The sequence below is a fragment of the Ornithorhynchus anatinus genome, chromosome 2 (genome assembly GCF_004115215.2).
Source record: "Ornithorhynchus anatinus isolate Pmale09 chromosome 2, mOrnAna1.pri.v4, whole genome shotgun sequence".
Taxonomy (NCBI): Eukaryota; Metazoa; Chordata; class Mammalia; order Monotremata; family Ornithorhynchidae; genus Ornithorhynchus; species Ornithorhynchus anatinus.
The window spans coordinates 21,019,331-21,047,045 of record NC_041729.1 but is presented as its reverse complement, the minus strand read 5'-3'; the positions used below and the strand labels follow the sequence as shown (position 1 = coordinate 21,047,045).

Sequence of the window (27,715 nt, the reverse complement as noted above, 5' to 3'; positions counted from 1 at the left end):
ATTTGTTAAGTGCTTACTATTTGCCAGGCACTGTACTAAGCACTGACATAGCATGTCCTATGTGGGACATGGACTCTGACCAACCTGATTATCTTGAATCTTCCCCAGTGCTTAGTATAGTGCCTGGCACATACTAAGCGCTTAACAAATATCATAAAAAAAATGTAAAGGGATGGTAGGATGGGAGGGGGCAGGCTGGGGAGGAGGAGTCTCTCCTATTGTTTCTGTTGTCTGAGCTAGAATTTAACCTCCCTCAAAACAAGGGTCGCTTGACATCTTCAGTTTCCTCAGTGATGACCACTTAATTTGTCTAGAGGCTGCTCCACTGGACCCAACCAAGAATAGCTTGAGAGAGTGAGTCAGACAGGTAGACAGCACGTGGGTTAGTGGAAAAAGCACGGACTTGGGAGTCAGAGGACATGGTTTCTAATCTCGGCTTCGCCACTTGTCTGCTGTGTGACCTTGGGCAAACCACTTACTTCTCTGGGCCTCAGTTACCTCTTCTGAAAATGGGGATTAAGACTGTGAGCTCCATGTGGGATAACCTGATTACCTTCTATCTACCTCAGCACTTAGAACAGTGTTTGGCACGTAGTAAGCACTTAACAAATGCCATAATCATTATTATTATGATCCAGCTCTCACCCAGCAATGAGGCTCCTGCTCTTGCAGCTCATCTCCTTTTTCCCATGCTGCCGAGATGATGGGTCAAGGATCTCTGCCCAGCCAGGGTCCAGAGGCAGAGAAAGGGAAGAGAGTAAGGCCAGTAAGCAACAGCAGGGCTGGGGTGTGGTGAGATGTGAAAAGCCTTCCCCTCCTCAAAAGTAGGTCCTACCTCCAGCCCCCACTTCAATTTGGCATCCAGAAGTCTACAACAAAAGAACCTAATGGAGAGAGCATGAGCCTGGGAGTCAAAGGGCCTGGGTTCTAATCCCAGATCCCCCACTTGTCTGCTGTGTGACTTTGGGAAAATCACTTAACTTCTCTGTTCCTCAGTTCCTTCATCTGTAAAATGAGTTTTAAGCCCCACGTGGAACATGGACTGTGTCCAACCTGATTAGCTTATATCTATCCCGGTGCCTAGTACAGTGCCTAGCACATAGTAAGCTCTTAACAGATACCATTGAAAAGCAAATAAATAAAACCTCTGAAACCATTGGACTGAGCATGTGAAAAAAGAGAAATGCCAGTCCCAAACAAGAGGCTCCATAACACTGCAGTATGGAGTAGCCCCCCAAGGCTCTGTCTCCTGCCTCCCTCACCTCGCTGCCCAGTGGAGAGTGGCTCCTCACGCTGAGCAAATACATTTAGAACCAGGTTAGTTACTGATGCGCTCACAGATGCAAAATCATTCTGCTGACCTAGAAACAAGAAAAGGTACACTGTGTGGATTGTGTCAGTTACACAACATGATGGGACAATAGAACCAATCAATCAATCATATGTATTGAGCACTTACTGTGTGCAGAACACTATACTAAGCCCTTGGAAGAGTACAATATAAAAATATAACAGACATATTTTCTGCCCACAGTGAGTTTACAGTCTAAAAGGTGAGACAGATATTACTATAATTTACAGGTATGGACATACGTGAGCAGCATGGCCTAGTGGATAGAGCATGGGCCTGGGATTCAGAAGGACCTGGGTTCTAATCCTGACTCTTTCACTTGTCTGCTGAGCATCCTTGGGCAAGTCACTTCACTTCTCTGTACCTCAGTTCCCTCATCTGTAGAATGGGGATTAAGATTGTGAGCCATGTGTGGGGCAGGCACTGTGTCCAACTCAATTATCTTGTATCTACCCCTGTGCTTAGAATATTGCCTGGCACAGAATAAGTGCTTAATAAATACCATAATTATTATTATGTGCTGTAGGGCTGAGAAGGAGGGATGAATAAAAGGAGCAAGTTCGGGAGGTGCAGAAGGGATGGGAGAAGAGGAAAAGAGGGCTTAGTCAGGGAAGGCTTCTTAGAGGAGACATGCCTTCACTAAGGCCTTGAAATAGGGGAGAGTAATTGCCTGTCAGATATAAAGAAGGAGGGCATTCCAGGCCAGAGACAGGACATGGGTGAAAGGTCAGCAGCAAGATAGATGTGATTGAGGTACAGTGAATAGGTCGGCATTAGAGGAGCGAAGTGTGTGGGCTGGGTTGTAGTAAGAGAATAGTGAGGTGAGGTAAAAGGGGGCAAGGTGATTGAGTGCTTTAAAGCCAATGGTAAGAGTTTCTGTTTGATATGAACGACAGGGAAGTTTTTGCTGAGGTCTGCCAGGGCTAGAGTGTTCTCCGGGGGCATTGGGGGGAGGGGGGGCTTGACCCTTCAAAGCTGTTGCATTTCCCTTCCCACGTCCCTATCAACATGGACACTGTTTCTGAGCCATGGAACTTGGTGTCAAGAGCCGAGGCTGGGTGCCTAGCAGGAAAACACAGGACATCAAGACGGTATCTATCTGGGCAGGGGACGGACCTGCCAAAAACCAGACTGTCGAGCATAAAAACAGATAACTTAAGCACAGGACCAGGTAACGTGACAAGTTTATTCCATGATCTGGCAACCACTGCTGCCATCGCCACTATCCGATACAAAACTGGACCTGGCTTCTCCCTGGGCTATTTGCCCAAATGGCTGCAGATGGGCTGGGCTCTGGGCACTGATGCAGGGCCTGGAAGGTCTGCCCAGTCACTGGGGCTGGGGGCTGGGGCTGGAAGGGAAAGAGGGCAGACCCCACATTAATGTGTCAGAGCAGGGGGCTCTGAGTGGGAAGGGGCAGGTGGAAGCCAAAGGATTGGTAAAGTAAGGAAGCTTGCTCGGGAGGATCAGGGGAAGGACAGTGGAATTGCCAAATGTAGGAGAAAGCTAAGCAAACCAGAGAAATCTGGCAAGGCCCCAAGGTAGGGCACAAAGGAAGTGAAAGCAGCAGCTGACATGTGATCCTCTACCTCCGGCTCGGGTGGTGCAAGGAAGGGAACGGGCACTGAGTCCTTGGGCTTGGAGAAGGAGCCCCGGGAGAGCGCTCGGGCCTGGTGGGATAGGGGGAGGCTCATGGGGCAGTGGGGGAGGGGAGCCCAGCCTTGCGGGGAGGTTGACAGGGCCCCCATCTGGGAGTCCAGGAGTGATGACTAATGGATTCTGATAACAGGCTGTGGTACTCAGGGTGGCAGAGGGGGCTGGGGGAGGGAACCAGGTGCCAGCGGAGAGCTCTGGGGGGGAATGAAGAGATGGCACATTGAGGCTGAAGTCTCAGAGAGCTCCTAAAATAAGGGATGTTTCTCCAGGGACAATGCCAAAGGGGGGGAGGTGGGGATGGAGAGATGGGGATTGGCAACACAGAGATGGGAGAGCACTTTGTCTGCCCTTGGGATGTGTGTCCCAGCCCGATGGGACCCAAGAGCCTGGGGCCTAAGTCTCAGCAATTGCCTCCCTCTGTCTTAAAATAGGAACTTGAATTTGCATGCAGCTAACTTAGAATTCCAAGCAGACAGCTCCCCACCCCCACTCCTTCCCCCCATCTTAAAATGCTTAGCCTCTGCTCTTCCCCCCAACCCGCCAGGGACTCCCATCCAGCCTGTCTCCCTGGGTGCCCCCAATCCCATTCTCCCAGGCCCTGATGTGTGCTTTGTCTCCCAGAGATCAGCCTCTCCGGGTCTCAGGGCTCTGGGGGGGCAGGGAGCCCTTGTGACACGAGCAGTTTCTTGTTTTGGTTCCTTGGCTGCAGGTGTGAAGGCCACCTGCCACCCGCCCGCCCCCCCACCCCTCCACCACCCCAGGACTTGCTATTGTCTTGCTCTATTGCAGAGGTCAGGATGAGTCCTTGGCGGCTGGCCCCCCCCCCCACTCCCCCAACACCTCCCTGCCTCCCCTCACACTACCAGCTTGGTCATTAACTACAAACACCTCCCAGGGCTCGAGCTGCCCAGTGAGACTAAGCTGGGGGCTGGCAAGTCCCTCTCCCCTGGGTACCTCACACTGCAGAGGCTGCAAAGGGGTGGACAACCACTGGAGGTTTAACCCTTTACCTTCCAGACCTCCGTAGGGCCTCCACTCCAGACCCAGTGGAACTGAGCCAAGGATGTCCCCAGGAGCTCCATAGAATTAAACATGCTCTCCCCACTGTGCAGAGCTTCTGGTCCAGCCCAGCCCAGGTCTCTCTTGGCCACCAGACCCCTGAGCAGCAGGGGTCAGCCATCGATGGGCCCTGTATACATTCGGGGTTCTGGCTTTAAAAAGAAAAACCCCTTGGCCCACCTGTGAGCAGAAATGATCCTCAAGAGTCAAACAGTCCTCTGAGGTGTCCCAAACCAGATGTTCCTGGGCTAGATCTGCCCCTCCCCCTCCCACCTATGGCAAACAAGCCTGCATCTGCACAACTCCCCACCCCCTACCACTCAACAACCCCGAGAACACTTAGCTTTGCTGCATTCAATGATCCTGATCCCCAGCCCTCTCCTCTCCACACAACCTCAGCTTTTCTTCTGGCCATCAAAGTGGACTCCTGACTTCAACAAAGTCCTATAGAGAGAACCACTTAGATGCCAATGGCTTAGAGCAATCAATCCTGTTCACTGAGTTCTTACTGTGTACAGGAACTGTACTGAGCACTTGGGAGTGAGCCCCTTGTTGGGTAGGGATTGTTGCTATCTGTTGCCGAATTGTACTTTCCAAACGCTTAGTACAGTATTCTGGCACACAGTAACCGCTCAATAAATACAATTGAATGAATGAATGAAAACACAAACAACAATACATCAGACACTTTCCCTGCCCACAACAAGCTCAGATTTGCAGCTTTGCCCCAGGGATGGCTTCTGGAAGAAGAGTGTTCAGGAGGGGTTGGAAAAAGGAGGGGTCAGAAGGCTGGGGAAGATGGGGTGTGTGCACTAGTGTGCTGATGATCACTGGGGAGTAGGGACTGGATGACCAGGTTGGGAAGCAGGAAGCAGAAGGTATGGGAACTTCTAGGGAGGACTGTAGAGGTGAAGGGAAAATGGAGAGGGGAGAAGCAGGGGGCTGACTGCCTCTGGGCTAGAGCTGGAGGGCAGGGAATTGAGAGACCTGGGGAAGGGGAAATAGGGACAGATAGGATGCATAGTGAGGATGAGGGGAAGAGCCCAGTTTCACCCTGGAGAAGCCAGGGAAGGGAAGGGAGACTCAGAAGCAAGACCCTAGGCCTCTGGGCCTGTTTCAGAGGCTGTGGTGGTTGGAAAGAGCAGAAAATACCCTGGAACCCAGGCCTCTGGGCTCTCTCCTGGGAAGTCAGGGTGCCTTCTTGGACCTCTTCCAGCTGCCAGCCTGGCCAAACTCTACAAGCCTGTGTCTAGCGCTGTAGCCCCAGTTGCCTCCTGCCTCAGCTCGGCCCCAGCCACTTTGGGCATTAGAGCCCTGGGATGTCCAGCCCTCAGGCAGGGCCACCAGCCGGATTACCCAGGGGATGGCATGTCTAATTCCTCCTAGCCTGGAGCTGGGACCCGGGCCAAACACAAGCACACACGCAGGACATTAACAGGTAGGGCCGGGAGGCAGCAGAGAAGGCCTCTCTGGGGCTCCTACCTGGGGGCTGGGTCGGACAGGGCCGGACCAAGCCAGCCCAGCTCAGTTCCATTCTCCAGGGTGCCGAGGCCCCCCAGAGCCATCCCTGGAGAGGAGGAGGAGGAGCTGGGAATGGTGGAATAGAAATCTGCGCCTTTAAAGGCCAGGCAGGTTGGGGGGGGAGGTGACGTCACGGATTCCGGGGAGTCGGAGGAGCAGCGAAAGCATCTGGGGCTGCAGACATGGAGATGGAGCGGCGGCCGAGGCAGGAGCAGCAGCAGCGACAGAGGAGCGGCAGTGCCAGCGGGAGACAGCGGTGTCCAGAGGGAGCCAAGCCGGCCTGCCTGCCCTCGCTAGGGGAAGCTATGGACCAACCTGGAGGAAGCCTCCCCAAGGTAAATAAACACCTCCCTCCCAACCACCCCCCAAGGCCTGCTCTGTTTCCTGTGGGGCCTCGGGCCCTGAGCCTGCTAGCCACCTGCCCTCAGGTGCCCTTAGCTCTCTGCCCAACGCTCTGCCCACAGAAGAAGGACCCTGTGTCCTGGCCTGTGCGACGAGATGGAGGAGGAGGGGCGGGGGGAAGGAGGGCCCTGGCAGAACCTACCTCCAGGCCAGGAGTCTCGGGCACGTGTGATCAACTTGCTAAAAATAACGATTGTGATATTTGTTAAACACCTCCTATGCTCCAAGTACTGTACTAAACGCGGGGGTAGGTACAAAGAAATCGGACTTGTTGGGTCTCTGAAGAGCTTTTGGGCTCTCGGAGGCCCAGATGCCGAGAAGAGCGTCTCTGCCTGGTCTTTCAGGATCCGCTCCTCTCACTAGGATCCCCCTAGCCTGCAGGAAGGCCCGGCCTCTTGTAATTCTCCTGAAGCTTTGGGGAGGGGAGCTAAGTTGATTTCCAAGGGCAGTAGTGGCCAGAGGAGTTGGGGAGGAGGATATCCTGGCCTGGACTGTGGGTCCTCAGCACCTTCAGGACAGCGGCTCACTGGAGCAGGAAGGGCACGGCTGGCTAGAGGGTCAGATCTCTTGAGAGCAGAGAACAGTCTTTTCCCTTCAGACAGGGAGCTTCTGGGCCCATTCTCCCCTGGTTACTAGCCAACTTTCCGAGGCCAGCTCTCCAGGTGCCACTGAGGTTGAGGGGAGGAAAGAAGACAGGTCAAGATGGGAGGAGAGAAGGTGTGGGGGATGGGAGGGCAGCTCTGCTCCTTCCTTCCCCTCAGACCCAAAGAGGCACCCTTAACCTTGTAATCCCTAACCATTTCCAGGAAGTGGCACAATTGGGTGAGGGGTGTGGGGGTAGGGGGTTTGAGAGGGAAAGAGTTAAGAAACTAACTTCCTGGCCCCAGGGCTGGGAGAATTCTGATCCTCAGCTGGCAAAAGCCCAATTCTGGAGAGAGGGAGGAACAGGGGAAATGAAGGTCAAGAAACAGGCCTTGGGATCAACAGGGGCAAAGGGACCCAGAAGGGATGGGATCACGGGGCCAGCAGTGGGTTGGGGGGAGCGGGTATCTGAGGATGATGAGGTCAGAAAGGGCTGGAGAGAATCAGGAGTTTTGGGGGGGGCAGGGTGGATTAAGGGCCTGGGGGTGTCCAGGAGTCCTCCAGGGGGGTCCATAGGGCATCTATTCTGGAAGAAATCATCTTTTCTTTCTCCCTGGCCATTCCCCACCCCTCCAGATGCCTCTGCTCCCATCTGTCCTGCTGGCAGGATGCCAAGCCAGAGGGTTCCAGGGGCTGAGCCCCTTTAAGGGGTGGAATGGCCAGAACCCTGGACCATCGGGGTTCCAGGTCTATGGGGTGGGGGGTGGGAGAGAGGGTAGAGACAAGGAGAGGCCAACCAACCTGCCCCAGCAGCCAGGTGACAATCCTGGGGTGGGGTCTCACTGTGGCGGGGGGTTGGGGTCTGGGCAGAGGCCGGGAGATTTAGCCAGGACACAAGGCCCAGTCCTGGAAGGCCATCTTCCTGTGGGATGTGTGGGGAGGGATGGAGGAGGCCTCCGACCTTCTGGCCTCAGGGCCAGTTCCTCTTGGCGGGCCTCACAAGGGCACTGTGCCCCCCAGGGCTTGCATTCTCTGGGCCAACTTAGGGCCACAGCCAGGCACCAGGGAAGTAGTGGATGGAAGCACGCCTGCTTGCTCCACTCCAGGTCTAATAATAGCCACCTGGCAGGGGTGGGCCTGCCAACCCCCTCAGCGATCAGCACAGGGGAAGGGGCGTGTGGAGCGGGTGTGTGTGTCTTTGCCACACACTAAACACTCTCTTCCTGCTGCTCTAATGACTAGGTTGAAGACTGTGGGAAAGTCATCTGTGCCTGAAACAGATCAGGCAGGCTTGGGTGGGGGTCCCGTGCTCCCTGAGGCTTGGGGTGGGGTGGTGGTGACCAGGACCACCTGCTGGTAACAATGCCCTCTGTGGACACTGAATGCAGGGACCAGGCCAAGGCCTGCTCAGGGACCCCCAAGACCCCAGAGGGCATTGAGGCCACACAACTCCCCACCTAAGGCCAGTGACAACCAGGAAGGGTGTTCTGGTGTTGTGGATGGAGGAAATGGAAACCAATGTAGGCAAGGTAAGGGGCTCTTTAGAGGTAAATAATTATTGTGGTATTTGTAAGAGCTGTATGCTAAGTGCTGAAGTAATTATAATAATTGTGGTATGTCATAAGTGCTTACTATGTGCCAAGCACTGTACTAAGTGCTGGGCTAGGCACAAGATGATCAGGTCCCGTATGGGGTTCAAAATCTAAATAGGAGGGATAAAAGTTATTGAATCTCCATTTTGAGGAAACAGAGGCACAGAGAAGTTAAGTGTCTCGCCCAAGGTCATACAGCAGACAAGAGGCAGAGCTAGGATTATAACCCAGGTCCAGTGACTCCCAGATCCATGCTCCTTCCTCTAGGCCAGGCTAGATACAATATAAGTAGATCAGACACAGTCCCTGTCCCACATGGGACACTCAGGTGAAGGAGGGAGGAAAAGGTATCATCCTGGTTTTTTTACAGATGGGAAACTGAGAGAAGTTGAGTGACTTGCCCAAGGTCACTTAGCAGACAAGTGGTAGAGCTAGGAGTAGAACCCCATAGACCCATGCCAGACCCATGTTCAGGGTGAGTGTAGAGCAGATATGCTCTATTTCCAAGGGAAGAGGTAGGGGAATAGCAGGGGAGGAGGAACTGGGGTTAGACCTTAGAAAGAAGAATTTTCTGACTGCAAAACGGCAGCAGCCAGTGCCCAGTCCGGGAAGCGAGGGACTAATTTCTGCTCCAGAGCAGCTTCGGCAGGTGTAGATGACAGCGTGGCAGGGGTGGGTGGGGGTGGCCATCCAGCCCAGAGCAGGATGATAATGATATTCCCCTTTAGACTGTAAGCTCTATCAATTCTGCTGTATTTTACTCTCCCAATCAGTATTTGAGTGTTTACTGTGTGCAGAGCATTGTACTGAGTGCCTGAAAGAGTGCAATACAAAGGAGCTTACAGGCTGGGGGGGAGACAGACATTAAAACCAGTTGCAAATAGGGGAAATGGGAAAGTATAAGGATATGTACATAAGTGCTGAGGGGCTGGGGTGAATATCAAGTGCTTAAGGGGTTCAGATCCAAGTGCATAGGCAACGCAGAAGGGGGAGCAAGTGGGGAAAATGAGGAAATGTGATTTTTAGGAGGATTTTGAATGTGGGGAGAGTGTTAGTCTGTTACATATGAAGGAGGAGGGAGTTCTGGGTCAGAGGAAGAACATGAACAATGAGTTCTCCAAGGGGGTAAGTGTAGGTGGAAATAGAAAGGGACCCAGAACAGAGCCTTGAGGGACTCCCACAGTAGGTGGGAGGCGGAGGAGGAGCCCGCAAAAGAGAATGAGTGTTTAGTACAGTGCTTTGTACACAGTAAGCACTCAAATAATATGATTGAATGATTGATTGATCTCTTGAGGTCTCTGATTCTCTATATCTCCTTCTTTAAGGTGGAGCCAGGCAACCCGAAAGTCACAAAGCACCAAGTATCTTCATCATCCTCAGGGCAGAGCACAGCTCCCACCTCCTCAGGGCTGAGCCCGGCACCCCCCTCCCCGGAGCAGCAGCCATCAGTGTCCTTGATGAGCCAGAGAGTTTCTCTGACATCCTGGCCGCCTGGCCCAGCTCCATCGTCTGTAGAACCGTGTCCTTCACCGTCCTCGATGGGGAAAGGACTGAAGCGGGACCCTGTCCTGCCATCCTCGAGGCTGATTCTGGCACCACCGTCTTGTGAGCAGCACCCGCCCTCTGTGGAGCAGGGACAGGCTCCGTCATCCTCGTCTCCGTTGACCCCGGAGCCGGTTTCAGCTCCATGCTCAATGGGCTGGACACCCATTGTTCCCTGGGACTCCAGAAGCTCCAGGTCGCCCTCCACCCCAAGCCCAGTAGCCTGTGAGGGGCTCACCCCACTCGCAGCCCCAGTCCAGGCCCGGTGCCCCCCATCCCCATCCCCAGCTGGAGCCCCTGTTCCCCAGAGGCCGGGCCAGATGCCCCCTGAGCCTCCGCTCTCTCTCTCCTTCCGGGCACGACCCGAATGCTCTCGGAGCACTGGCTTCGAGGACTCGCTCCTGCCTCGACCCCCTCAGCCTTTGCCCCTGGACTCAGGGAGGGGCCACTCAGAGGGGAGTGGCCATCACCCTGGTGCCGGCCCCCCGGTCCTACTGTCCCCTGTGACCTTCAAGCCAGCGGGCCCCTCTGCTGCCATCACTGTGCCCCCTCCTCCGAAGCCTACCCACTCCCCCAGCCGCTCACCAGGTGGCTCCCCCTCTCCCAGCACCAGCCTAGCAACAACACCCAGGCCCTTTGGGCAACTGGCACCCCCGCCCCCGATTCCTGCCTCTCCCACTTCTAGTCCCGACGGGGCAGCTCCCGGGGGACGGATCAGCCCATCGCCGCACTCCCTGGACCTCCCGGCCCCCTTCGACAGCCCCTGCTCTGAGCCCCTGTGGTCGGCCCACTCCACCTGCAAAGGAGACCCCGGCTTCCGGTGAGGGGGCAGGTGGGCTTCTGGGGAGCAACTGGGAGGAAGAGCAAGGGCAAGTGGCTCCAGGCCCATTCCACGAAACTGGTTTCTGTCTGGCGCCAGGCTGTGGGGACAGAGGAGCTAACGCAGCAGCGGAGTGGATTTGGGTCAGATGTTCTGAAAACTGGCATCCACGCAGTGGTGTTTGCCTGTGGAGTCTCATCAGAGTTGCTAGGATGGGGGATGGGTAGTGGGAACCAGGAAGGGTTGGGGGTTAGGGGGCAGACCAGATGAGGTCAGACACCTTCTTTCTGAGTCATTGGACCCCTCCAATAGGGGGCAGGCAGGGTGAGGGTACTGGAGATCCCCAGGGAGCTGGCCACCTCCTCTCCAGGCCACAGGCACCCCCCCCCCCCACCAATCTGGGTGGAGTCTGGAGCAAAAGGAAGATAGGTGCTTTGAACTGGATCCTAGAGAAGCCGCAGAATTGGGCCAACCTGGAGAAAAGCAAGAATTTGGGCAGAGGCCGGGGGGCAGAGGGCAGTGCTTCACCCTCAACTTGGCCATGCCCTCCCCCAACTCCCCCGGGCAGGATCACTGTGGTGACATGGAACGTGGGCACAGCCATGCCACCGGACGATGTCACCTCCCTCCTGCACCTGAACACAGATGAGAGCAGCACCACGGACATGATCGCCATTGGGTGAGGACACAGGGCAGAGGCTGCCAAAGGCGGTGGGGCACAGTGAGGGAGGGGGCACCATGGGGCAGAGGGCGTGGCTCTCCCCTTTGGGGCCCAGGTCCTCCATTCAGTAGTATTTATTGAGCACTTACTATGTGCAGAGCACTTACTAAGTGCTTGGAATGTATAATTTGGCAACAGATAGAGACAATCCCTGCCCAAAGACAGGCTCCAGGCTGTTCTCCGGCCTCCATCCTGCCTCTCGCTGGCTGGGCTGGGGTCCAGATGGGGATAGAAGAGTTGAGAGATCCCGGCAACCATCTGTGCCCCCTGGCTGGGCAAAGTGGGGGGTGTTTGGGGGGGAGAGGGCTGGAGAAGGGGTCACTCACCTTTTACTGTCCAGGCTTCAGGAGGTGAACTCGATGATCAACAAGCGCCTGAAAGATGCCCTCTTCACCGACCAGTGGAGTGAGCTCTTCATGGAAGTTCTGGCTCCCTTCAACTTCGTACTGGTAGTGCTCGGGCTCAGGGAGGTGGCCTCCCCCCTCTTCCCTTGGGCCCTTTCACTCCTGGGATCATCCATTGCCCCCGACTCCCACCAGGATCTCAAACATGGAATTGCTGGGAGGGCAAGGTTGAGGCTGGAAACCATCCTCTTCTGGTCCCACCCACCCGTCCACCACTCCGCCTGCCCAGGGGATGTAAGCATGCACATCCGCTCTCACAGCAGCTGATGGAATTGGCCAGCGGGTCGGCCGGTCGCTGAGAGTAATGCAATTGAATGGTCAGGCAGGATTGCTCCCAGGGGGGCAGTCAAAGGGTAGACTGGCCCTGGGGGCTGCCCTCTTCTCCCCCGCCCCCGACTTTTCCCTGGCCACCCTGCTTTCCCACTGTCCCCACCAAATCTCCAGACTTAGTGTTTCTTCTTTCCCCGTCCCCCTCCCCACTACCCCCCAACAGGTGAGCACCGTCCGGATGCAGGGAGTGATTCTATTGGTGTTTGCCAAGTACTATCATCTCCCTTTCCTGCAGAATGTGCAGACCGACTGCACCCGCACAGGGTTGGGTGGTTACTGGGTAGGGACCGGGGAGATGGGGGTCCCTATTGAGGGCGGGGTTGGGGGAGATGCAGAGGTGGGGATGGGAGCAGATGGGGCAGTGAGACTGTGGACGGGTTGGGAGTGGGCAGGGTTGGGGAGGATGGGGGTGAAGGGGGCAGTGGAGGTGGGGAGTATGAGAGTGGGTGGGGAGGATGGGAGTGGATGGGACAGCGAGGTGGTGGGTGGGATGGGGGAAGATGGGGTAGTGGAAGGTGGGCAAAGATGAAGGGCTTGTACAGAGGATAAAGATAAATGTGAGAGATTGGGGGCCTTTTCCACCCTAAACCTGCCAAACCTTGTCCTCTTTCTTCCTTGGTCCCTTTCTCCCTCCCTCCGTCCCCTTCAGGGTAACAAGGGTGGGGTGAGTGTCCGCCTCTCCATCTTCGGCCATATGGTCTGTTTCCTCAATTGCCACCTGCCTGCCCACATGGACAAGGCCGAGCAGCGCAAGGACAATTTCATGACCATCCTCAACATGCAGCAGTTTGAGGGCCCCACAGCCCATGGCATCCTGGACCATGAGTAGGAGTCGCCCTCTTTCTCCTCCAGGCCCCAACCCCAGCTAAGAGATCTGGAAAGGGGGGTGGGTGCTGCTCTGCTACAGGGGAACTTAGTGTTGTCATAGAAACGCAGTGGATCATACCACTTTGACCTTGATCCTTCCTTTCTTCCCAAGAATCTTGCCCCCTCCATGTCCCCTGCCCCCCTACAGCTCCCCTCCCTGCTTGGCCTCCCCCAGTCTCCCTGGCCCCTGGGGCTGCCCCCACCCTGTTCATTCATTAACTCTCTTCCCTTGGGGAGCTATGCTTTAAAGCTCTCCTGGCCTGACAGGACCAGAGGGTTCTGGGAATCATTAACCTGCTCAGAAGGGAAGGGCAGAGGCAGGATTGGGTGGGGAGGGTGGGATAAGGCAGTACCTCAGTCATTCCCCTCTCCTCACTCCCAGTCACGGTGCTTTCCAAGGTCAATAGAACAGGCACCATAACCCTGTGGGGTTCTGTGGTGGCTTCTGCCCACCTGGGCTTCTCCCTTACCTCCACCATCCCCCCATCCCCTCCCCCTTCCTCAGCATCGTCTTTTGGTTTGGAGACCTCAACTTCCGCATCGAGAGTTACGATCTGCACTTCGTGAAGTTTGCCATTGACAACAACAAATTGCATCAACTCTGGGAGAAGGACCAGGTGGGGAGCTGAAAACCACAAGGCCCTGCCCAATCAATATTCACACACACACACACACGCAAGTGGATTCTGTCTCTCCCTCTCCACTCCATTGTTCCCCAGTACACTCACAGTAATCCACTCCTCTTTCTCCAAAACCTCAGCAACTATGCATGATGGTTCCAGGTTTATTTTTCTTGCTGAGGTTCTGGGAATTTTCTATTCCCTGCTCCCCTCCATGCCTTGTATCTCAGTTTCCTTTCTGAGTAGCCTGTTTCTTTGGGACTGAGACTGGGCACCAGGTTTGGGAAGGAGAGCCTGGGAGCAGGGGCATGGTGGGAGTGGGGGCTGGGCCCCAGAAGAGAGGTTGGTGGGGCTGGGGGAGTTTTCAGATCAGAGCCAGGCACTGGCAGAAATATTTAGGATGAATGATGTGGGATTTCAGGAGGCAATGGAGCTCTTCCCTTTCCTCAATCACCTCGTCCCTCCCCTCCCCCTGGCCTCCCAGGCTCAGCCTCAGAACCAGGGCTGGCAGCAAATATGGCAGATTTCCCTTTGCCATTTGAACCCAGGGGTTCCCCCAACCCAGCCCCGATCCAGGACATGCTGGGAGCCAACTCCCGGGAGGGTACCTGGGTGAGAGGATCCCCTGCTTGCCCTTGCTGCTGGGTGGGGCAGATGACCCTTGGGGCTTCCTGGAAGGCTAAAGGCTGGTTGGGGCAGAGGCAAAAGAGATGGAGGTTTCGACTCTGACCTTGGCCTTCCTGCCCTCCAGCTCAACATGGCCAAGAGCTCCTGGCCCGTCCTGAAGGGCTTCCAGGAGGGGCCCCTCACCTTCGCTCCCACCTTCAAGTTCGATGTGGGCACCAACAAGTATGATACCAGGTGGGGAGTAGAGGCCGGGACCCCCGGGACAGAGGGCTGGGGCAGGGGAGGTGGCTGGGGCAAGCCAGGGGAGACTGTTCCATGGGAAAGGAAGGCCAGGAATAGGGTCAGGGTCAAAGGAAAGTTGGCTAGCATCTGAGCCCTTCTCCCTGGGCCTCCCCTCTGAGTCCTCCCCACCAAATCCCCAACAGCCCTCCCTGACTAAGTCCTGTCCCTGAGCCTTCTCCCCACCTTTGCCCCTGGCTGCAGTGCCAAGAAGCGGAAGCCGGCCTGGACTGACCGCATCCTGTGGAAAATCAAAACCCCGGGTGGGGGACCGAGCCCATCGGGAAGGGAAAGGCAGCGGCTGCAGGTGACCCAGCACAGCTACTGCAGCCATATGGAGTTCACCGTCAGTGACCACAAGCCCGTGGTTGCCCTCTTTGCCCTGCAGGTGAGGGGGCAGGGGACAGAATGGAGGGGCGGTGGGTGGAGGCAGGGGAGGCATGGAGGGCAGCGGTGAGGAGTCCTCCACCACCAGGCTGAGACCCCAAATCTGGCCCACTGGTAGGGGGTGTCGGGGAAGTAGCAGAACGGGGATAAGATGGGCAGAGGAAGAGGGGAGGGAAGTCCAGGCCTGGCGTGCTTGTTCTGGTGCCTTCCGGGCTCAGGAGTCTCCTTACTATAGGATAGGGTCCAATCCTGTTCCCCTGGCCTTACTCTCACTCCCTCCCGCCACCCCCTCCAGTTCGCCTACCGGGACGACGTGCCTCTGGTGAGGATCCAAGTGGCTGATGAGTGGCTGAGGCCAGAGCAGGCCGTCGTGCGCTACCGCATGGAGAATGTCTTCCTCCGCAGCTCCTGGGACTGGATCGGCCTCTACCGGGTGAGTCCCCTTCCCCTCCCCATCCATTCTTACCTCTTCACCACCTTCCTTCCTCCCCGTCTCCCACAACAGTTACCTCTCCCACTAACTAAGAGGCAGTGCCAGGCAAGCAGTCGACAAACAAGGGGTTCAAGCCTGGGGCCCAGGCTGCCACCTCACTGCCCCGACAACTCTCTTCTCCCTGGCCCCAACCCCTGTCCCAGGTGGGCTTCCGGCACTGCAAGGACTACGTGGCCTATGTGTGGGCCAAGCACGAGGATGTGGACGGCAACTCGTACCAGGTACGATCCCGGCTGGGATGACCCCCGGCCTAGTGGGCAGGGGGTTCCTCCCATCTCATCCATGCGGAGGGAGGAAACAAGGGAGAAGAGGCACTTAAAAGACAAATCCTCTGGGCCCTTGTGGGCAGGAGCCCCAGGTAGGGTCAGAACTGCCCTCTGGGGCTACACTAATGGTCCAGCTCCAAGCTCCAATAGGCCTAGAAGGTGAAAATCCAGTACTCCCCTTACCTTGAGCCAGGGGCCTCTGGGGGCGAAAATTGGGTGCTAGAGTCCCCTAAATCCACAAAGAAGCATCTTTGGGCTTCTCAGTGATGGTTTCATCCTGAGAGGAAAGGCCAGGTTCTGACAGGGGGAGGAAGAGGAGGGAGTGACTCCCAGGATCAGAAGGGGACAGGTTAAGGGGTGAGCAAGGGTCAGGGCAAAGAACCCACAGCACCCCCCATTCTCTGCTCCCTGGCTTGGCAGGGAGCCTGCCAGCCCCGCAGCGGGCCGGGAGCCTGGACTGGGCCTGGTCAAGGAGCCTGAGGCTGGTTGTGCCTTGACGAGGAGCCAGGGCCTGGGTAAGGGAGGGGAAAGGCAGACACCCCGGGCCCGGTATGGCCCTTCCCTGGCTGCCCAGTCCCATGCCCACCCCATCGCCGACACTTACAGGTGACCTTCAGTGAGGAGTCTCTGCCCAAGGGCCGGGGCGAGTTCATCCTGGGCTACTACAGCCACAGCCACAACATCCTCATTGGCGTGACCGACCCCTTCCAGGTCAGGGGGGGACCGGGGTTGGGGTGGGGGGCTTTATGAATGAGGGGGTGCTTTGGGAGAGGGAGCAGCCAGGGGTTGGGTTGAGTGGGTGCCGGAGACTGGACTGGGTGCCGAAGGGTCTGGGAAGGCTGGGAGCCCCCACCTGCTCTCCGGGTCCTGCACCCGGCGAGCGACCCACCGGTCCCTGAGCCCAAATCGGCCGCCGTCCCCTGACCCGCAGATCTCCCTGCCCGCCTCTGAGGAGGGCAGCAGCCCCACGGACAGCTCTCACACCAGCTCGGATGGGGAGGACAACAGCACCATGGAGCTCTTGGGCCCCAAGTCCCGCAGCCCCAGCCCTGGCAAGATGAAGAGGCAGCGGAGCCGCAGTCCGGGGCTCGCCAAGTTCCCGGGCCTCATCCTCCGGGCCTCCTCCCGGGAGCGGGGAGCCAGCCGTAGCCCATCCCCACAGGGTCGCACGGGCCCGCTCAGGCCAGCCTGGGGCCAGGAGCGGGGCCAGACGGGAACTTCCTGCCAGGATGATGGAGCCAGGGGGCTTGAGACCCCACGCCCCTTGAACTTCTCTATTCCTGCCTCCCTCCCCCGCCCTGTTCCCCACAACCTAGGGCTGCTGCCCGCCTTGAGGCTGGAGACTGTGGGCCAGGTCATGGGCCAGTGGCACGGTGAGAGCCCGGACCAGGACTGCCAAATCAGTCCCAAGAGCCCTAGTGCCCTGGCACGTAGTCTGTCTCCCAGCCCCAAGGGCAGCTGGGGCAAAAGCTTGGGAGATGGAGGCCTGGGCCCTTAAGAGACCCTGTGGGTGCCACCATCCTCCCTGTCAAGAGAGCTTGCTGCCTGCCTGCATCTCTCTACCCGCCGCCTCCTCACCTCCGGGAGCTTCACTACCAGGCTCCGCCCGGCCCCAGGCTCTCCCCACAGGGCCTAGCCCCGGCCTGCCAGTGTCACCTACCGGCTGGATTCTAAATACAATTGATTCCGGCCAGAGAATGCCAGCTTGGCCCTTGGCAAGGGCTCTGCTGCCACCCCAACCCCTCTGTGACAATCAGTCCCTTCCAGGAGACTGCAGTGGGGTTTGGGGGGAGGTGTCTGCCATCTTGGTTGTTATTTATCAAGAATTAAACCCCCGAATCTCTGCCCTAGAGCTGGCCTCTCTTCTTGCTGTCCAGCCCTGGAAGTGTGACGGGGGAGACTCTGAGCTAGAGGGGATCCCGAATGCTGCTGGATGCCATGGGGTTACCCCATATAGTCGCCCCGTCTTCCTATCCCCCTCCCCTGGGCAGCTCAAGCAGCCATGAGGGGAGTGAGAGGGAGGCAGAGGGGCAGAGAAGACAGGAACAGCTGAGACTGGGCCAAAGTAGGAGAAAAAAAAAGGCTGAGCAGCTGAGAGGGATCACTGGGAGGGAAGTAGGTACTCTTGAACCTGGCCCCTCTCCTGCAGCTAGTCTAGTCCTCAGTGGGCCCCTTGTCCTTGGGACCCCCAGTTCCCTAAGCCTCTAGACATCAGCTGTTCCTGGCTTGGGCCAGGGGCTTGGGTGGGCAGTTGATAAAATTAAAAAAGTCATTCTCTCCTTTCCCCAAACACAGATGGGGGCTGCTGGTGTGGGAACCTCCTTGGAATAGACTATCCTCTAGACTGTAAACTCATCCTCTGCTCATTCATTCAGTTGTATTTATTGAGCACTTACTATGTGCAGAGCACTGTACTAAGGGCTTGGGAGAGAACAATACAACAGTAAGATACATTCCCTGACCACAGTGAGCTTAGAGTCTAGATGGGGGAGACAGACATTAATATAAATAAATTACAGATATGTACATAAGTGCTGTGGGGCTGGGAGTGGGGAAAAACCAAGCTAGTAAGTCAGGAAGATTCAGAAGGGAGCGGGAGAAAAGGAAAGGGGAGGCTTAGTCCTGTTGGAGGAGATGTGCCTTCAGTAAGGCTTTAAAGGTGGGAAGAGTAATTAGCTGTCAGATTTGAGGAAGGAGGGCATTCCAGGCCAGAGGCAGGGCATAGGCGAGAAGTTGGCAGCGAGAAAGGTGAGATCGAGGCAGCTGTAAACTCACTCTCCCAAGTGCTTAGTACAGTGCTCTGTACACAGGACACACTCAATCATTATGATTGACTGAGTACTGGGTAGAAGTCAAGGAAGCTGGAAAGTTTGAGGATGAGGCAGCTCTCCAGAGAGAGAGGTACTGGCTTGTGCTATTGTGGGCAGGAAGAGAGAGGAAACTATAGAAAGCAAAGGAGACACTTTATTTGGGCATCTTGAACAGGGGCTGGCAGAGCTCCCCGGCCCGGGGCCACCTCTGCTCTCCTCATGCCCAATCATATAAAAACTCCAAAGCTCCCATGCTCACCATCCAGAAGAGTGATACTAATAAATTACCCATCCAAGGCCCCGCATCCAAGGGCATTAAACATATATATGTCTGGGAATGGGGCAGGAATGGGACCAGGGCCCTGAGAGCGTAGGGTCTTGCTGTAGTCGGGGGACTCAGGTCAAAAGTCCCGCTGCCCACAGTCTTGGCTTAAGCCTGAGGCCTGGGGCTGGTGTCACAGGAGCGGTGGTGGCTGCAGCAGCAGGAGGGAGCAGGTGATGCATTCCAGAGAGCCAGAGTCCAGTTCCCGGGATCCAAACTGCCCAGGAGCCGGCCCTGGGGAAGGGAACTACCCATCCCATCCATGTCCACCTGGCTTTCCTGAGTCCAAACAAAACTGAGGGCAGCTATCCAAGCTCTTTGTCTTTGGCCTCTTCCCCTGGGCAGCTCCCTATGGGTATCATGGTCCTGCCACCAGCTCCAGATCAGACTGTGGGCCGAAGGCAGTGACGAGCAAGTTGCGGCGCTCTCAGTAATGGCTGACCTGTCCCGGGTGGTGGCCGGGGGCTGATTGTGGAGGGCTGGCCCAAGGCCAGAGAGCCGGAGCCCTGGGTGCCCAGGTGGCCCAAGCGGGTGAACATCTACCGGGTGCCTAGGGCAAGAGTGTTGGAGCTCTGTCTTTAATGGGGCCCCCGGGCCATGCTGGAAGTCAGAGCTGCTTGCCACTTAATAATAATAATAATGTTGGTATTTGTTAAGCGCTTACTATGTGCAGAGCACTGTTCTAAGCGCTGGGGTAGATACAGGGTAATCAGGTTGTCCCACATGAGGCTCATAGTTAATCTCCATTTTACAGATGAGGTAACTGAGGCCCTGAGAAGTTAAGTGACTTGCCCACAGTCACACAGCCAAGACAAGTGGCAGAGCTGGGAGTCGAACACATGACCCCTGACTCCGAAGCCCAGGCTCTTTCCACTGAGCCACACTGCTTCCCCACTTCCCCTGCCATCCTCGGGGCCTCGTCAGCCCCCACAGCTGACACCCAGTGCCTCAGAGGGGAGCCCTCTGTCTTGCGGCCACTATCTGCAGGCATATATCAAACAGCTTCCCTGGGACCTGGAGCTCTTCCTGCCGCCGCCGCCTCTTCTCCTTGATCTTCTTCCACTCCGGGCCTTCTCCCTGGACGTGGTGTTGCTTCCTCCTCAGCTGCTGCAGGTGCCTCGTGGGCATCAGGATGGCCAGGAGACTTTCACTACAGCTGAGAGAGAGGGGAGAGATGCTATCATCAGGCTACCCACCCTGCCTTGGTTCCCCAGCCCTAAGGCTTCCCCAGTCTCCTAGTCTTTCACTCCCTGTCAATGCCCAGGCCCTGGTTCCCCCAGGTTCCCAGTTTCCAAGTCCTCCAGGCCCCAGGTTCTGCCAGCCTCCTGGCAGGCTGGGAATGCCTGCTCCTAGGAGGAGACCACAAAAGGTCACCTGATTCAGTCCCCTGCCTGCAGGGAGGTGAGGGCTTAAACTGTGCAGGGTGGAATGTTTGTTTCTCAGAGACCTCAGGGATGGAGGCTCCCCTTCATACACTACAGTCCATTCCAGTGCTTTTTTTTTAAAATATGGTATTTGTTAGGTGTCAGGCACTGTACTAAGTGCTGGGGTCAGTATAAGCTAATTAAGTTGGTTACAGCCCATGTCCCACCTGGGGGGTCAGAGTCTTAATGCCTGTTTTATGGATGAGGTGACTGAGGCGCAGAGAAGTTAAGTGGCTTGCCAAAGGTCACGCAGTAAACAAGTGGTGGAGCTGGGATTAGAACCCAGGTCTCCTGGCTCTCAGGCCCCTGCTTTATCCATTAGGCCATACTCTTTCTCGATACTTTGTCCCTGGGATGGTCTAGCCTCCCTCCCCTATCTTCAGCTGGAGCCAACTGTCCTGCTTCACTTATGCACTTATAGGCCATCAACAAGTAACCCCTTAGGCTTCCCTTCTCCAGGCTCAAAAACACTACTGCCTTTCTGCACTTGGATTTGCACCCTTCATTCACCCCTCCCTCAGCCCCACTGCACTTAAGTACATATCCATAATTTCTTTATTTATATTAATATCTGTCTCCCCTTATAAATTCTAAGTTCACTATGGGCAGGGAATGTGTCTGTCAACTCTGTTACTCTCTGTACCTTCCCAAGCGCTTAGTACAGTGCTCTGCACACAGTAAATGCTCAATAAATACAATCGATTGATTGAGCCATTCGAAATTGCCCTGGCTTTTATTTGTCCCATTTCCTCTCAGTCAGTCTGCCCAAATGGGCAGGGCCCAAGCCACCCACTTCCAGTCAGGGACCCCTTCCACTCTTACAAGCCATCGACAAGTCACCCCTTAGCCTTCCCTTCTCCAGGCTCAACAACCTTACTGCCTTTAGCGTTTCTGCCTACTTCCTGTTAGCCTAGGAACCCTAGCAGGCAGTGGTATTTATTGAGCACTTCCTGTACTCAGAGCATTGTATTAAGCACTTATGAGAGTACAATAGAGTTGGTAGAAATGATCCCTGCCCACGAAGGGAGGAGCAGTCTGCAGGGAAGATAGACGTTGAAATAAACACAGATCGGGGAAATGGCAGGGTATGAGATATATACAAAAGTGTAGTGGGGTGGATGAATATCAGATATTCAAAGGGCATAGAGCTGCACCCTCTCTTCTCCCAGGGTTCTCTCCCAGGGCAGGGGTCACCTAGGTAACAGCCCCTTCCTCCTGGTCCTCCATTTTCCCGCCTGCCCTCCGCTCTGCACCTTCCTCCCATGGCATCCTTGCTGCTGGCCCAGGGCTTGGTGGTGGGTGAGCCAGGTCTGAGGGTGCAGCTCCAGAGAGAGCAAGGCTGCCCTGACACCTGGTGGATGGGGGGCACCAGCAGGCCCTGCTAGGATCAGGGCCAAGAAACAGGCAGGGGCCCCAGCCGGGTCTCCCGCTCCCCTGGAGGCCAAGGTCCCTCGAGCCCTCCAAGCTCACTCACCTACTGCCCGAGGCGCAGTCCTCTGGGGCCACCAACTCGAAGCAGGAGGTCGGAAGCAGGTCCCAGAGCTCATTAGACACTTCGTTGAAGCCTCTGGACTTTCGCAGGAACCGTGCCAGGCTGCAGGGGCACATACGTGGATTATGAGAGCGGGGGTCCTGGTCCTCACAGCTACCCGCCATACTCTCTTTTCTTCTCCTCAGAGCCCTTCCCCTCGCCCCCACTCCCCACCGACTGGCCCAACCCAGCAGGGCAGTCTGATCCTGGACTGCTGCCCCCGCGTCCAGCCTGTGCCTGGTCCAGGCCCACCCTCACCGGCGAGTACAGTTGCAGTGGTAGAGGGGATGGCTGTGTGGGTTGTGCAGCTGGAACTTGCTCTCCTTTGGCCTGATCCTGTTCTCACACTGGTCCAGGCGTTGATAGCAGTGGCAGCTCTTTTCTAGACCTTAATAATTGTGGTATTTGCTAAGTAAAGCACTTAATAACAATTGAGGTATTTGTTAAGCGCCCACTATGTGCCGAACACCATATTAAGCACTGGGGTAGATACAAGATAATCATGTTGGACACAGATCCCGTTCCTCACAGGACTCACGGTCTCAGGGGGACTGAGAACAAGTGTTGAATCCCCATTTTACAGATGAGGAAACTGAGGCCCAGTGAAGATAAGTGATTTGCCCAATATCACCCAGCGGACAAGTGGCAGAGCTGGGATTAGAGTTCGAGTTCCGTGATTTCCAAGCCCCTGCTCGTTCCATTTGGCCACACTGCTTTGAGACAGGGAAGGGCAGGGAGGGGACCATGTCCCCCATCCACCAGCTCAAGCCTCCCTGAGGGTACACAGATCCTCACCCACCCTTATCTGCCATATGTATTTAGTCAGGCATAAACCATAGACTCTCACTCTCACACACAACCACACCCATACACCACAACCCTCACATTCATGGTCAGGGGCGCATAAAGCAGCCCACCCCACCCCCTACCATCTCTGGCAGTGCCCTCACACTCACTGTTGCAGGTGCGCTCCACTCCAACCTCCCCTCCACCATCCTCCCCCAGAGTCTCCCCAGAACCCTCACCCTGATGGTCCTTCCCTTTGCCGGGCAGGTGCGGTAGGGAAGCTGTGCTGTTGCTCCAGGTGGGGACCAGGGTCCCTGGTGCTCTGGGTCCTCCATCTTTGGAGCTCTTCTTAGCATGCTGCCGCTCCCTAGCTCTGTGGGGCACTCCATCCTTGCTCTGCTGGGAGCGCCTGCCTGTTGGCTCTTTGGGAGGGGCCGTGCTCTCAGGAGGGGAGGGAGGTCCTGCCCGCCCATGGGTGGGGGTGGAGGCTGGCCCAGGGGTCGGGTTGCTTGGAGGGGTAGTCAAGGTGCCAACTTCCCACCTGTCCAGGGACCTGGGGGTGCCCTGGGCTGGCAGGGCAGGAGCCACACTCCCCACCCCAGTCTTCCCCAGAGGAGGGAGCAGCTGTTGCTTCCTGGACGTCTTCTTCCCCGAGGATGTCTTCTGGCTCCGCTGCCGGTGAGGACGTGGGCTCAACCGGTGATGATAGCTCTTTTGGGGCCTCAGGTGGGCCCGGGGTAGAGAGTCATACTTCTTACACCTGGGTAGGGCAAAGGTGGTCCAGATATGGACTGGGCCCAAGCCTGGCTCTGCTCATGGGAGCTAGGACTGGGAGCCACATAGGCCAGACAGCTGATGGCTAGCAAAGGGCTAGCAGACCCTTCTCACCACCCCCACAGCCCTTCCCTTAGCTTTTTCCACCCCGCCGAATGCTCCTGTTTCTGTTGTGTCAGACACTGCTTCTCCCTGGAGCGTCTGCTACCTTCCATGACCAGCCCCGTGGCCCGCAGAGCCAAGCTGGGCCCCTTCCAGCAACCTTTGGCTTTCACTAACCCTTGTCATGATCTTGACAGGAGGGAAATGGGCAATGGCCACCTGGGAGGGGCTGCCCAGGGTGTGGGCACCAGGAATGGTTGCCCCAGAAGGTGGGACAAATGGATGAAGATAAACAACAAGCAGAAGGACAGACAGATGACCCTCCCTCTGGGGGCAGGGGAGGGGCAGAGGTGGTGGATTGGGCCACTCTGGGGGGAGGAGTGGTAGATTCCCCCACCCCCACCCTAAGGCCAGCTTCCCCTGAGATCTGGGGAGGAGGCTGGACAGGACCTCCGACTTGTAGAGTGCAGAAGTGGTGCTGAAGGCCCAGGTCACACTGGGGCAGGAGGTCAGAGGAGAACATCCAGGATAGTGGGGACCCTCTAAGGGCCCAGATGGCCAGGGTGGAGCCCTGGGGCCTAAGGGGCCAGACAGCATGGGTCCCCGCCATTGACCGCAGCATCCTGCAGACCCTGAAACTGTAAGGTTGGGTTGCTTGCAAGTACTCTCTCTCTCATGGCCCTTGTTAAGAGCTTACTACATGCAAAGCACTGTACTAACCACTAGGGTTGATAGAAGATAATCAGGGTGGACACTGTTCCTGCTCCACATGGGCCTAACAGCTTAAGGGAGAGAATAGGATTTTACAAATGAGGTAACTGGGGCACAGAGAAGATAAGGGACTTGCCCAAGGTCAAGAAGCAGCACGGTTTAGTAGCAAGATCACAGGTTTGGGAGTCAGAGGATGTGGGTTCTAATCCCGGCTTGTCTGCTGTGTGACCTTGGGCAAGTCACTTAACTTCTCTGTGCCTCAGTTACCTCATCTGTAAAATGGTGATTAAGACTGTAAGCCCCACATGGGACAATCTGATTACCTTGAATCTTCCCCAGTGTTTAGAACAGTGCTTGGCACATAGTAAGCTCTTAACAAACACCATAATAATTGCTGCTATACAAAAGACAAGCTATGGAGAAGGGATTGGAACCCAGGTAGTCTGACTCGTGCTCTTTCCACTGGGACACGCTTTCTCTCTGTCTCTCGGGATGGGCTCGGGAGGGGCAGGATGAGGGTGGGGCAGGGCAGTGTGGGCGGGATCTGGGGCTGGCTGAGCAGGCTCAGGGCGGCCAGCCTTACCCGCTCCACCAGTGCCACTCCACGCACTCCTCTTCCTTCTTGAGCACAAAGCAGGGGATCTGCAGCAGGTTGAAGAAGCTGACGCCCACGATGTCAGAGATGGAGTCCCGCAGCCTCTGCAAGCACCGCCTGAACCTGTGGCCCAACAACAACAACAACTGTGGCATTTGTTAAGCACTTACTGTGTGCCAAGCACTGCACTAAGCGCTGGGGTGTATGCAAGCAAATCGTGTTGGACACAGTCCCTGACACACATGGGGCTCACAGTCTAAATCCCCATTTTTCAGATGAAGGAACTGAGGCCCAGAGAAGTGAAGAGACTTGCCCAAGGTCACACAGCAGACATGTGGGGGACCTGAGATTAGAACCCATGACCTTTTGACTCCAGGCCTGTGCTGTATCCACTACACCATGCCCAGGGTCAGACTTGGGGGTGGGGGGAGGCAGGGTGATCCAGAAGGGTGTGACTCAGTGGGGGAGGAGCCCACATTGGTGGGGGTGGGGGGGTTGGGGGAGCGAGGAGAGAAATCCAGCAAGGCAGAGCAGGTGCTCAGATCCCAGAGCCTTTAGGGACCCCATCCTGCCCACAGTCTCCAAGCAACCCATTCTGTCATTCATTCATTCATTCATATTTATTAAGCATTTACTGTGTGCAGAGCACTGTACTAAGTGCTTGGGAAAGTACGATTCAGCAATAATGAGAGGCAATCCCTGCCCAAATTGAGATCCACAGCCTCCAGACACTCCATTCTGCCCATAGCTTCCAGACACCTCCCTGGGAAGTGGTGTCGAGGGGGTAAACTCCAAGGGGTGCGAGACCACCCAGTGGTCCATCCCTTGGTCCCTGCCTCCCTGCCTCATAACTTCCATCCCCAGTTCCTGCTGACCTCTGTCCCCCCAGCCTCTGTCCCCCTAGCCCTCAGAACCGCCATGGCCCTCAGCCCCACCACCACCCCAGCCCTGCCTCTCCCCTGGGGCTGACCTGGTGTCGCAGTGGCAGTGGGAGATGGTGTGCAGGCGGTAGTTGCGGATTCCATAGTTGAACTGGAAAGGGCCAATACTCTGGGCGCAGTTGTCGTGTTCCCGGCAGCACTTATCTGGGCCTTGGAAGAATCCTGTGCACAGAAGGGAGGGGACACAGATGGAGCTTTCCCCACTTGCCCTTGGCCACGGTCCGTGCCAGTTCCCTCTGACTAGCGTGGGTCCGAGGCTGCAGTAGCCTGGGCTCTCAAACCTCCCCCTTGCCCCCAGCCCAGATGCCCCAGACTGCCTACCTGTGGTGATCCTGGTGACCACTGCCCCCTCCTTCCTCTTCTCCACCCTCTCCACACTCAACCCCGGCTCTTACCCAGCTTGCTGGAGTTCTCTGCGGAGTCACCGAAGCCACACCAGAGTGTCCCTGGCAGAGTCCAGCCCCTCCTTGCCCTCTGGTGCCTGTCCACTGGTGCCACCACGTGGCCCTGGGGCTCCTGGCTGAGAGACTCTTCCCTGGGGCTCCGGATCACCCGCTTCCTTCTGGCTCCTGCCCAGAGCTCCCGGGACCCACTGCAGGCCGGCCAGGATTCCTGAAGAGCTGACAGAGCTGCCAGCAGGGCAGGGTTTGGGGCACGGGCAAAGGGGCTACTGGGGGTGACCATCGCACTGGTCCTGCTGGTGGAGTTGTGGCCCAGCTCCTGGACACAGGTGGTAAGGTAGAGGAAGGTGATGGAGGCTTGGTCCTGGCGGGCACACTCCAGCAGGTGCCCCTGTCCATCCCAGCTGGCATGGAAGAGGCCCAGCCCTGCAGGTCCCTGGCTCAGGAAGCTCAGATACCTGAGGCCGGCCGTCGGCCCGGCTCCGGGGACTGCCACGTGACAAAAGGTGCTATCCCAGGCCAGTGGGGGCCAGGGTTCCGAAGGCTCCCCCAGCACCAGGCCCAGAGATGTCAGTGCCCCCAGCAGACCCAGCAGCAGCAGCCGTGCCCTCTCCATCTCGCCCTCCCGCAACAGGCTGGGCTGCCGGAGTCGGGCGGTGGATAGGGTTAGGGCGGCGTCGGTGGTGGAGGATGGAGTGTGAATGGGGTGACTGTGGACTGTAACCAAATCCTCCGGCGAGGCCGGGCCTCAGACAGGCCCCCGATTGGCCTGGGAGTTTACAACCCACACAGAGCCCGCCCCTACCGGGCTACCTGCCCAGCACTGCCTGCTCTGCTTGCTCTTCTGGGGTGTGGCAGGGTGGTGTCTCCCCGTGACCCTTGCTAGGGTCTCCCAGCCAGAGCCCGGAGAGTCTCCGTCCCCCTGGCCCTCCTGGCTCCCTGGACCTCTCAGGCCCCACTCCGGCTATCCACCTGGAAGCTGAGCCCAGCCTGGGATAAATAGCATTACCCTTCCTGGCACTTCCTCCCCTGTTCCCAGCCAGAGATACAGGAAGATAAATTAGGAGCTCAGACTAATAGTTGTAGTAATAGTAAATGAGAAGCAGCATGTGGAAAGAGCACAGGCTTGGGAGTCAGAGGTCATGGGTTCTAATCCCCGCTCTGCCATTTGTCAGCTGTGTGACTCTGGGCAAGTCACAACTTCTCTGGGCCTCATTTACCTCATTAGGACTGTGAGCCCCATATGGAACAACCTGATTACCTTGTATCCCCCCCCCCCCTCCAGGGCTTAGAACAGTGATTGGCACATAGTAAGCCTTCTTTATTATTATTATTGTTATTACTCAGTGTTTCCTGTGTTGGAAAAAAATACACAGGTGGGAGTTGAACACCATTCCTGATCCTCAGGGGGAGAGGAGACTGGTGATAGACACGTTGAGAGGTGACAGGCAATTACTCGCTCCCCTTTCAAAGCCTTACGGAAGGCACATCTCCTCCAAGAGGCCTTCCCAGCCTAAGCCCCAATCTTCCTCATCTCCCACTCCCTTTTGCATCACCCTGACTTGCTCCCTTTGCTCTTTCCCCCTCTCCCAACTCCACAGCACTTTTGTATACATCTGTAATTTTCTTTATTTGTATTTATGTCTGTTTCTCCTTCTATAGACCGTGAGCTCGTTGTGGGCAGGAAATGTCACTGTTTGTTGTATTGTACTTTCCCAAGTGCTTAGTACAGTGGTCTGCACACAGTAAGCGCTTGAAAGAAATGACTGAATGAATGAATGAAACAAATCACTGAGGCA

General features: G+C 56.5%; 2 protein-coding genes across 5 annotated transcripts; one reads left to right on the top strand and one right to left on the bottom strand.

Moving 5' to 3' along the window:
* Positions 1-5,710: 5,710 nt before the first annotated feature.
* Positions 5,711-17,371, top strand: INPP5J (inositol polyphosphate-5-phosphatase J). Of its 4 annotated transcripts, none has more exons than XM_029058357.2 (14): positions 5,711-5,922; positions 9,489-9,901; positions 10,391-10,525; positions 11,094-11,204; positions 11,587-11,695; positions 12,144-12,260; positions 12,630-12,805; positions 13,353-13,464; positions 14,219-14,328; positions 14,578-14,761; positions 15,056-15,193; positions 15,397-15,474; positions 16,126-16,230; positions 16,451-17,371. In XM_029058357.2, exons 1-14 carry the CDS (start codon positions 5,770-5,772, stop codon positions 17,015-17,017), a joined length of 2,508 nt encoding a protein of 835 aa, XP_028914190.1. In that variant the 5' UTR covers positions 5,711-5,769; the 3' UTR covers positions 17,018-17,371. The 4 variants fall into 4 exon arrangements, with proteins under 4 accessions (XP_028914190.1, XP_028914187.1, XP_028914188.1 ...); XM_029058355.1 differs by lacking the exon at positions 5,711-5,922 and adding exons at positions 7,335-7,388; positions 7,960-8,100 and having other exon boundaries at positions 9,489-10,525; XM_029058354.2 differs by having other exon boundaries at positions 9,489-10,525.
* A 2,228-nt stretch (positions 17,372-19,599) lies between these two features.
* Positions 19,600-26,532, bottom strand: PLA2G3 (phospholipase A2 group III). Its single transcript, XM_039911274.1, has 7 exons — positions 25,911-26,532; positions 25,545-25,677; positions 24,563-24,697; positions 22,563-23,152; positions 21,865-21,988; positions 21,550-21,669; positions 19,600-19,807 (listed from the first exon to the last, which is right to left on the bottom strand). The coding sequence occupies exons 1-7, from the start codon at positions 26,530-26,532 to the stop codon at positions 19,600-19,602; spliced, it is 1,932 nt and encodes a 643-aa protein (XP_039767208.1).
* Between the last annotated feature and the right edge of the window lie 1,183 nt (positions 26,533-27,715).